Genomic DNA, 12,072 nt, shown 5'->3' on the forward strand with positions numbered 1-12,072 from the left:
GACTCATATAAAAGTGCCATGTGCTCCCCCGGCCAGCAGGAGGTTCACGTGATCAACGGACTTGACTAATGTCCGTAAACAAATCACTACCTCCCGGCACTGGTGATGACTGTATGCCTATCTTTTATTTACGTTTCAATAATGGATGTTCAAATGAGGGAAAAACAGCTCCCTGTAGAGCCTCACCATCCATTTTCTACAGGATTGACAGCTCTGGGACTAAACAGCCCTCTAAAATCCAATAGATGCCAGGAGAATTTATAGATTGGAGCAAAAAGGTGCAATGAGATAAGCGTGCGACACAGAGGCAGGCTTATCAGGTCCATAAACCTCGCCTTTAGACAGGTGAAGGAAATACAGGTGTACCGAAACCTTCGACACATTACAGGTTTCTTTGGTGAGTGCAGACATTTTTTTCCACTCATATCTTTAAGAGCTCTTTTATCAAAAGAAAGAACATCTACTAGGCCAGGGGTTCTCAACCTTTTGTAACTTAAGGCCCACTTTTGATTGTTAAAAATATTCTGAGGACCACCTCCCCAAATACATGAGAGAAAAAAAATGGTGGCCCGTCACTATTCGCATCCGAAAATGAGGGAAAGTTTACATCCGAGGAAACTTTCGCAAGCAAGCTACGCTAGCTGAACACGTTCGGATGTGATTGGGGTGGTGATATTCATAGCGTAACTGGTCATTGAAATTATGCATTTTAAAATGTGTTTATGTGAATTATTGAGTACATTAACATATAAAAAATAACTAGCTTTGTAAATTACCAAACTTTATTTTATTATTTTATTTTATTCTAACCATTTAGCAGTAGGCTACCACTGCCTCCGCGGCCCACTTGAGGACCTGTGGACCCCTGGTTGAGAATGGCTGTACTAGGCCAATGAATGCAATTCTACACAGGCTGGAGATATAAAAGCTGCTTGAACTCACAACCCTTTACATTTCAAGATTCAAGATCTGTTTTATTGGCCTTGTATATGGTTCACACATACTAGGAATTTGTCTAGGGTAATGACATACGCTGTTGCAGGCGACATAGGACAGGGTGCAGGACAGGACAGTGCAAAGACATGACAGTGAAAATGTAATACAAACAGTGCAAATACAAAACAGTGCAGTATACAAAATATAATACACTGTTCAAAAAAGGGGTCACAAATGCAATTTAGATAATATATACAGAATGGAGTGTGGTGGGTGTGCAGTCTGAACAGTGTGTGTGCAGATTGTAGTGTGATAGATTAGCAATGTTTAATGTACAGTATACAGTGTGTGCAATGTGTGTGCCATTGATATATGGGGTGGGGGTGAAGGAGGCCATCCAGGTACCACAGCTAGTGCCATAGGTGATTGATGATGAGTATACGCACTGATGTGGCACACTATCATTTATGGGCGCGTGGTGTATGTCGTATACCAGCCACTCCTAATCACTCAACCTACACCACAAACTTGACATGGCAGCTTTTCCAGCAAACAAAACACAAAGATGATGAAGCGTACTTGAGTAATTATCTCAGTTATCCTTGACTCGGTGACACTGTAAACATATTTTAACTGACTTCGCCCTCAGACGTGCAATCATCTACTCCACTGGGACATCAGCCACTTTCAATCAATTTGCAAACAGGAAATCCATTAAGATATCAACAGCAAGCACCGAGGGCGTTCCAAGAAATATCATGGCACTGGCTCCTGAACAGCTCAGAAAGGGAATCTGTTGAGATGAAAGGCCAAGTGTCCTCTGAGAACGTGTTTACAGATAACCTCCAGGGTAATTAGAGGAAGACATCAGCAAAATATTTCGTCCGGTCAATGGAGAGGCGATGGATGTTTACAGAGTGAGACGGACTTCCACATTAGCACATCCATTTGATTTATAGCCACAATGGCAAACTTTGTGTTGAAGAAAAACATCTTATCAACGAAGCATGAGGCGACTCTTTGATGTCTCACCAAAGACAAATTAGAAGAATTGGGCTGGGACGTGTTTTCCCTTCTGACAGTACTTGGACTGACCTTCTGATAGTGCCCTTCTGATTCCATCGATTGAGGCATGGCTTAAGTCAACAGAGACTTATGAAACCGTGGCCAGTGAAATATGTTACACAACAATGATTCTTCTGCCAGGAGTGAGATGGATGGTTTACAATGAGGAACTTCCCTCCCAGCGAAAATCTATTAGCAGAAACACTTTTCCAAGATCTGTTCATGATTGCTCCCATTTATCTTAATGATATATAAGTGAACACAACAGAAGGAGTCATTTTCGAATTTTAGATCACAATCTACACAAAACGTTCACAATCACAATGTACGGAACAATGCAGTGTTCCATTTATAATACCCGAGCATGCTCCAGGGCATGTCCAAGCAATTAGAAAAAAATGAAAAGTACAACTCAGTCAGACCAGTGATTGCTGGAGCAGTTAGGAACACTGCTGTAAGCTTTTCCTAGAGAGACACAGTACTTTACCACCGTATCTTACTCTCTATTCTAGTCTCCTCTCTTCGGATATAAGAGGATCGCCATGGAGAGGTAATTGGAGTTAAATTAGTCTTCAGCTTTACGCATAGGGAGCTGGGGCGCGCTCATTACCCTGCAGAAGCCATAGAATAACCCTGTCTGACCATGCCTCATTCTGTCAGACCCAAAACCCAGGGAAGGTACATTTGGGATACTGCTATGGCAGCAGGCGTGTGAGATGATCAGATAGGACAGTTCATCAAAGACGTACAGGTGGACCAATTACCGAAGAAATTAGAAAAAGAAAAAAAGAAATTACCCAACAAATCTACACAGTTACTCACTGAGAAAGGAGTAACTCACTTACTGAAGAGGGTAATACTTTCCTAAAACAGTCTCTAATACCACTGGGAACTACAGTGATGGGAAATAATTTTTCAATTGCAATTGAACTCTTTGAATTGTTAAAGGTTCAAGCCTTCATTTGGTTCAGATCAATGAAGCTTAAAATAAAATGATCTCACACAGGATGCAAAGCTGGGGCTTCTGGAAACAAAAGGCAATTTGAACGCATCTATGTTTGCAATTACTAGATTTAAAAAAAATGAAAGCATACTTTGCTGGATTATAAAAGCCAGTGATTAAAAATGTTGTCTGGAGGAGAACAAACGATAAACATGTAAACATAAACATCTCGTAACCAAAATTACATTTGCAGACAGATAGTTTTGAGACAAAGGCATTGCACACCCTCAGAGACCTCTATCACAACATGAATGTAATGGCACTCATCACTTGTTTGTTTTGGAGGTATTCTCAGGGTCGTTCATAACACAATAACAACCACTGTGGAAATCCCCGTGTTCCCAAGTCAAGGAAATATGACCCCCTTGACACTGCGACCGCTGAGGAGAGAAAATGAACCCGGTAATTCTCATTCCTCATCTGTGGCATATGAAGAATTTTGGCTAGAGCCCGTACCAAGCGCTGTGGCCGCACGACAGTACATCAAAGCTGGGGTTATGTCCTCAAAATCAGAATCATCTGTTCTTTATTCCAAAGTGACCGGCTATTCCACTTCCTTATGCATCCCAGTCTGCTCCGGAAGGGCTCGGATCTCACCCTCAAGGTGCAGTCTAACCTGCACTGGCTATCAATAAATAATAATCTGCTCTTGGAGAATAAAGCAGCCCCCAGATACTTGAAGCCTAGAACAAATGTCCTGACCGGGCCAGCTCTAGGTGAGGGGGTAGCCCCATGTGGAAATCCTTCTGGGGGTAGTATTTTTTGTGAGTGATGGCCATAAACTGGAATCTCAGATTTTTTCTCCTGTTATAAAGTGTAAATTTAAAGAAAGCACTGAGATCAGTAATTCTATCTTGATGTTTCTTACGTGCTACTAATTTAATGATAACTAACAATTTTACCAAGTGGCTCGAAAAATTGTCTTCCCAAATAATTCAGGGCCCCATGTGGCCCCATGCGCAGCACATGGTCTGCATGTAGGTAACTTCACCACAGACCGCTGATGTGATATATGCAACACAATACACTTGTTAGGCTCCACATTTCTCATCATGGCTCCTCAGTTGAGATTTGGGACTACTTCTCAAGAAACAAACCATTAAGTATAATATCCTGGGACCAGTTGAACTCTCGATAAAAGAGAACCTTTCAACTGTAAATTTCCTTTCTTCATTTTTCATGTCCTCCAGCTTTTTAATACTCCTCCAGAGAGCATGACATTCATGTTTCCACTATCATGCTTTTCACATTAACCTCAAACAACACTCGCACCTTTTTAGTTGTGAACTTTCTGCTTATTCACGACTTTTCCACACAGAGATGACTATCATTATACAAATGAACTCCTGTTGGAAAACTGAAGTCAAGTAATAACAAGTAACAGCACCATTAACTAGTAAATGTCACAAATGCTCTGTGGCTTAGGTCCTGCTCTGCAGCAAGCATAAGAACAGCGGCCCGACTTGATTATCTCACTCAGTCTGGAGCCGCGTGTGATGAGACGCCGTAATTGGAAGGTCTTGAACCGACGGGTAGACAGTGGGTATGTCACGCTGTGCCAGACGCAAGATGGAGCGCCTGCTCATGACATCATTCCTGGGGGCTGTGCTGGAGATTAGAGTCAGCTGTCCAAGGAGCCTCCATGACAAATCTCCTCCTTCCTCCTCCTTCCTCCTCCTCCGCTTCCCTGCGCTCTGGGGGCCGCAGTGCTATATCTGGCCCAATTATAGAGCGGCTCCCTCCTCCTCTGTGACAGGCAGGGCTCCTCCAGCTCGCTGGCTGCTCCCTGATTAACCTGATATGAGAGGGACCTCCAGAGGGGGTTAACACTGGCCAGCCAAGGTAAGAGAAATGAACTGTGAAGGAATCAGGACAGTGGAGCACAGCGACAAGCGGAATACGCCACTTCTGCAAGCCTGTCACAGATATGGAGTAATGCCTGCGCAGCTTTTTGGCTCGTTTGTGTTTGACATCCGTTTGAATTAGCAGAGGAAGGCTCCAGAGTCAAGCCCTGTTAGTGAGCTGGACCAGTAACAGAAACCAGTTACCAAGTACTGTTACCCAGCCTGGTGACAGGAAAGCGGCTTGTGGAAGGAATCGCTGATTCCAGTGAACCCGTGAAACCACACTATTGTGTGTGTGTGTGTGTGTGTGTGTGTGTGTGTGTTTTACGCATTCAAATATGGAAGATCTTCCAATCAAGGTTACCACTGTAACATTTGGGATGAATGAAGCCAGCAAAGGATGAAGCTAGCACAGCAGACCAAGATGAAAGCGTGGAACTGTGATTGTGGCCTAGGATTGGAGATCTTCAAAGCTGCACTGAGTGCTTGTTAGCTGAATGAAGCAGAGATATTTTGAGGAGATGGAAATGCAATACACATGGTGTGAAAAGCGTGACCTCGAAAAGCTTCTACTGTAAGAAGTTGCTACGTTGTTATGCTTTACTGTTGCAGCAGGGCCATATTTAGAGATAGAGAACTGAGAGACAAAAATGACACCAAAAACATTAAAACTGTTTGCGTCGTCTCTGCTGTGACCCCCTTTAAACTACCCATTTTGGTGCAGCAGAAGTGCCTTGCTTCATAACATCATCATGTTATAATTTCTCTGTTTTTGCACTCGTATCCTCCCTTGCCCCCAAACACAAGAGAAACTGCTGGTTGTGGTGCCATCAGCCCACTTTCCTGAGAGACTCTCCGAATTATGGTTATTTTCCTGACAACATCCCACGCAAACATGCAAACACAAGGAAAACACATGGACATGCGTTCGTGCGCACACACTCTCACACACACACACACACACACACACACACATACACAAAGAAAAACTCATGCCTGCTTCCCTTCGCTCTCTCAAACAGTCTTGTGCCCCCAATTCTCCGGCTGGAGTGGCAGGTGCCATAATGTGTCACCATCAGCTACTGTATGTTCACATTGCAGGGAGCTGGTGTGCAGCTGAAAACACAGGCTTGCCAGCCTACAGCACAGACTACCTTCATGAGAAAAAGTTTGCCGTATAAATAAATAAAAATCCTTGTGGTTCAGCATGTTGTTTAATGATTAGCATAGAAAACCCCATAGACTCATAAAACAGTAGTAGTATCAGTCCTTTTGGAGCCTGAAAACTTTCCATAGTATGTGGTCCTTTCCACTACACAGTCACGTCGTTAGCTTTTAGATTCTGGATTTGGATACGTCTGCTTCTCTCTCCAGCCGTGCGGGTCGACCCTGCCAAATGGTGCTGAGTCTGGAGTTGACATCAGTGGGTTATCGCTGACCCTCCTGCGGAGACCCTCTGACCCCTCCGCTTAGAGGCGGGGGCAGACCCACCCACTGGGGGGTCGGCCAGCTGACCACAGCCCCACACGGGTCCAAAATGATTACTAACAGGGACTGACTTTTGGGAGCAGTGGGCGAACTGCTCCAAACACACAGCATGAGAGCAAGACATAGCAGTGTGCGTACAGTCAACAAAGATAATCTCCTCCATGCGCGTGTAAACAACATGCGCGCAGTCATGCCAAAGAGCCTTTGATTCTAAGGAGAGGCAGATAAATAAAAAAGACGTGACAAAACCTCCGCATGCCGAATTCTGTCCATCGCTGGAGCTAATTAGAGGCATTATCTCTGGTCTGATGATGTTGACAGAGCAGTAAAAACCCCATGGTAAAGTTAAAGGCAGTATGTTACGATTATTACCATAGAGAGGAAGAGAAGTGTTCCAAACGGGGAGCAGAGGGGTCCAACTGGGCTCAGACTTTTAAAAGCCCGCGAGTTGAATGTTATCAGCAGAGTGATGGCTAAGAGAAAAAACATCTTTAACCCAGAGTTGGATAGAGACACTCTGGCACAACAATTGAATATACACACCCAGTATGATGAATCGATGCAGTCTGAGGAATTTTCATGGTCAGCTGTTTTGAGTCAAGGGAAACGAAAGATCTGACCTCAATAAGGAAACTTTTTAAGGCATTTGTTCCCTCCCCCAACGTCATAAGAACTACTTGGGCCCATAAAGTAGCTTTATAGGCCCTTGGTACAGACTAAATGTAACCCCCCTGATCTATCCACAATATCTGAAATACAAATGCAGTGTCAAGACAAACAGTAAACTAATCACTTGTGGTTACATTTGGTGTGTTTCCAGTGCATGTATAGTGAAAGGCATTCTCTATCATATGTTCCATCTGATTTTTCTCAAGTCAATTCACAAGCAGATGGGGAAAATGGTGCCCCTCAAACAACGTTTTTGACAGTATATCCCTGACTCGTAATCAATAGAGTCAATGATCTGTGCATAACTTAAGAGAAACAGTTCGATCTGAGCACAACTGCTGGCAATGTCTGCGCTGTTCTCTAGAAAACCTCACCTTGATTAACAAGGAAACAAGTGAATCAGCTCTGCCCTCTGCCTCTACAGCTCATCACTAATCCATCACAGGCCCACACAGTTCACAAATTAAACAAGCTCCCAAGCTCATTCTCAATTCACGCAGAGAGTCTCAACAAATCACACAAAGCTGTTTTATCTAAAGGCTATGCAAAGGATAAACCTGGTTTAATTAACATTTTTTTGGAATGGATCCTGCTCCAGCATTCATCCATTTGCATTAGTCTGTCCTTCCAAGACTACACTGCACTCTTTGTGAAGAGCATACAGTACCTATAAGACCCATTATAATTAAGGTCAAAGATGATCAAAGACATCCCGTTTCCTTATACCAGTCATTCAGAGTAGATGTGAGCCTCTCACTTAGACAGTTGTATGGGTGATGATCAGACAGTGACATGACAATGTGTCTGTAGGTGGGTGGGCGGGTGCTCGAAAAGATCTCCTTTCCCAGTAGTGATGATCTAAAGACGCGTCTGGATTAAAAGGTTAAAGAAACACAGCCTTGGGCCCACAGACCTGCAGAGTTGGGTGAAATCGATTATGTGCTGGTGTTAGGGTGTCAGAGGCAATGGGCTGGACTCGGCGATGTGTATCAGAACAAATCAGGCCCGCTTGACCAGAGCTGACCTCTCCGCCACCGGGTTTCAGTGTTAATGCAGCTGACTGGACCTGACAGAAACGATTTTGCCTCAGAAAATTCAGACGCCTCTACGTTAAGAGTCATTCTATGTGAGCTGGTAGTGAACAAAATAGGCCAAAAGATACTCAAGGCCACTCTTGCTTCTAGTACCGTGGACAACCTGAATAGGTTTTCATTCAGCATACAAGATGGCCTAAAGCTAATGTTCATAGGGTAATGCAAGTTGTGACAACTTCCAACTTACTAGGAGAATGATGAATCATTCATCAAAGTTATATATACAGTAAAGTAGCAAATCACATGCTATCATATAACTATTATACCTTCAGCTTTGCCTTCAAAGCAACAAAAAGTAGTTCACTGCACTCCGTAAAGGACATAAAAAATAACTTTAAACCCATTGAAATACATTTGTTGGCCCTGTGTCACAGCACTGCAATACCTATCTATAAAAGTCAGATTAAAAGAATAACTCACTATATTTGAAGGAACTAAGATATTATTGGAATTATTCTACTCCCTGTCATAATTGTATCTCTAGTACAGGATATGAATAATATACATAAAATTGTGCAAGGCTAGTTTTAGGTGAACTACAAGATATAACCATACCAGGGCTGTCCTGAATACCATTTTACAGGCTTTGAATACTCTTTGGTGTATCCGAACGAATACTCAAGTACCCGTTCTAAAATAAATAATTCCAAATGGATCCCCTAGGTGGGAGCATTGCATAGTCTATATTATTAAGCCTACTGGTGACAAGCTGAGCAAACAATGTGCCGTGCCATTGGATTCTAACTATGCTAACGAAATAGCAAACTGGTAGCTACTAGGGCTGTCAACTCACCATACCTGTCAACACTCAGCTTTCAGCGGAAGTCTCCAGATTTTTTACCTTTTCTCCCGCTGTACTCCCGAATTGTAATTTCTCACACTAATCTCCCGATTTTAGAGTGAAGAACGAAGGAAGAAAAGTATGAATGTGGGGGGATATTTGTTGTAATCTGGCAACCTAAAGGCGGGCATACGTGCTCTAGCATCACACCTCACAAGCCTGAAAACCATTTGACCTCGGAGTTGAACCGAACGTGCGTGTTGTTGTCCTTGACTCCTTGCTAAAATGGAAACTTCTCCATTCCTTTGTTAATTTGAGATGTTTATAAAATACAATAAAGGTAATTTCACTTTCACATACTTGTATTCATTCTATTAAAGGAGTAGTAAAGGGAATATGCATGTTTAGCCCTGTTTTAAGGTTACTTATGATCATATACAATGGTTCAGATCGAAACATTGACAAAACTAGCACTTTTGAGAAAGTCTGATAATTGCTCTACCACCGTTTTGGTCATACAATGGATGTGGGTGGGCACTGTGAAAAAACATGTTAAACTCTCTCTTCAAAGACAAGAAACTCACCGAGGTGTTAGTTGGCGTTCTGACATATAATTTGCCATAAAGTAAGATTCTAGTTCATCTGGAAAGGCTTTTTAAAATATTTAGCATATAACTATTTTAGTCGCAGCACATACGTGCGTAAACTTCTGCAAACTAGGTAGCCTAGCAACATAAACAATAACAATAGCTACCGTAAGTAGTTCAGCTTCATGAATCTCATCTGCGGATTGATCTACACATCTACAATGGTCGTGTCAATACAAGTCAATGGATTTCATAAAATGATCAAGAAAACCCTACAGGATTCATACTTTGCGGCGAATTTGATGTCAGAACACCAACCGACACCAATTATCCCCTCAGTGAGCTTCTTGTCTTTGAAATCGAGAGTTTAACATGTTTTTGAAACATTTTGAACATTTTGAAAATCTGATAATTGCTCTACCACCGTTTTGGTCATACAAAAACACAATGTTATGTTAGAGCAATTATCTGATTTTCTCAAAAGTGCTAGTTTTGTCAACGTTTTGATCTAAACCATTGTATATGATCATAAATAACCTTAAGACAGGGCTAAACATGCATTTTCCCTTTACTACTCCTTTAATCTGTGGTGTAAGGTTATATACGGGTCAGTATTGGCGACTGGACTACCGTCAACGATGGTGGGCCGATATGCCGATGCCAGAGAAAATCTCCTTATTTTTCACAGCCCAATGTTGACAGGTTTGCAACTCACACGTTAGCTTTGAGTGCTTCACTGAATCAATCTGACGATGCTGGCTGCCAGTAGGCTAATGTTGTAATGTAAGCTAACGTTAGCTAGTTAGGCTATATACATGTTGCACCTTTTATCTCTCCAACCCCATTTCTAACTTGCATCAAGGTTATGACATTCGTTTAAGAAACATTTTCGCTATTCCTAATTATCAGAAGAGATCCGTCTCTCCCTTGCTCTCGAAGACACCGGTGTTGCATAACTGCAGTATCGGCCCCGATATCGATACTATTGTAGTTTGAGCTATGTTTGCAAGATTTTGTTCAAAAAAAGAAAACAAAAAAACAAGCTCTGAATACTGAATTGAGCTTCGAATACCAACCTGCCGAACAAATAGTGGAATACTCAAATTACTCGGGGCCAGCCATAAACCATACACTCTCTGAGCTATGGAGAAATGTCAAATATTCAAATACTCACATGTGATGAAGTAGTCCATGTTCTTTTTGAACTCCAGACCCATGTAGTTTGGACTGAACTCCTGAAACTTGATGGTGAATTTGATGTCCTTCTCCGGCTTGTTGCAGTTGACCAGAACGTTGGGGTCCATGACTGTACTGCATGTTTCCGCCTGCTCCTTCAAGACCTTGTAGAGTTTGTAGTACTGATATGGCCGCCCCATGTCACCCTTGGGGCAGATAATGTCCAGCTTGTCTCCTATCTGGGGGTAAATCACCAAACCCTTTCCACTCTGAAATCTGCAACACAACAACACAGAAGATGAGTTAATTCATGTCAAAGAGCACTTGTCATGTATTGGTTTATATATAACCTTAGGCATCAGTGTTAGTTGCCTTTGTAACACATACTAATCTAAAACAGAATATTTTGATTCTGATTTCAGGTATGGTATATACACCAGACCTACAGTAGTCAGGTACAATATACACACCAGATCTACAGTAGTCAGGTACGGTACAGTATATAAACCAGACCTACTAGGTCCAAATATTATTTGAAATCCTTTCAATTACTAATCTGTTCTTGTCTGGCACAATGGAACCAATGGGCTTTTCACAATCACAATCCAAACCCCACCCACTTGAAACTCAAAGCCCTCAAAGTAATTCAAAGGATTTTTATTAAATTATATTTTGACCCAGGTCTGACACACACACACACACACACACACACATACATACAGTATGTTCCAGGTAGACATATGACTGGGGGTTTAAAGGCTTCTAGATTATATCTGGGGTGGAGAATGTGACAAACACAGATAACAAAACAAAACACTCCAGGCTGTGTGGGCAAACACGTGTTCATTTGCACTGAAGTCAACTCTGTCATGTCATATTGTAGAACCACAATAAACAGACATCCCTTATCTCTAACATAAAAAACCTACAATACCAAAGGCAGATGTAAACAGGGAATCAGTGTTACACAGCCTTTCCTGGGTTCTGGCTGAGCTTAATCTGCGGCCCACGATATGAGAGCACTCCCAGAAACATGTTGGTGATGGACAGATGGCATGCATGCCTTATCTAGATGCTCCAGGCCTTATCTTCCGCAGTCATTTTGATATCTCCTCTCTAACTCAAAGCAACAAGCCCTGCTGAATTCTATTTGAGGATTTAGCTTTGCTGATTGCCTTTGGTGCGTCATACTTTTTCAGTGGTCTCCCCCCCCCCACCCATTTTTGATAACTATCCTTGGAACTGCCGGCAACCATAAGTCGATGCTCGATCCGGTATGAGAGAATGGCTGATGTAGCCAGTTTAGATCTAGTGGAAGTCAAACAAATCTTATGTGTTTTTTTGCCCAGCTTTAAGTATAAACAACCTTGTCCTAGTTCTAAAGACAGTATGTTCAGTCTGATGGTGTTTGTTACAGCTAAGAGACAGA

At 42.4% G+C, this 12,072-nt stretch overlaps 1 protein-coding gene across 1 annotated transcript in view; it reads right to left on the minus strand.

Annotated features, from left to right (window-relative positions):
- The window catches only part of efnb1 (ephrin-B1), a 45,360-nt gene that overhangs the window by 15,182 nt on the left and 18,106 nt on the right, over positions 1-12,072 (minus strand). Inside the window, exon 2 of the mRNA XM_084449540.1 lies at positions 10,642-10,919. Coding sequence (XP_084305666.1) covers positions 10,642-10,919 — 278 coding nt within the window. The remainder of the gene's footprint in view (positions 1-10,641; positions 10,920-12,072) is intronic.

This window comes from Borostomias antarcticus, assembly GCF_949987555.1.
Source record: "Borostomias antarcticus genome assembly, chromosome: 15".
In the NCBI taxonomy this organism is placed as follows: Eukaryota; Metazoa; Chordata; class Actinopteri; order Stomiiformes; family Stomiidae; genus Borostomias; species Borostomias antarcticus.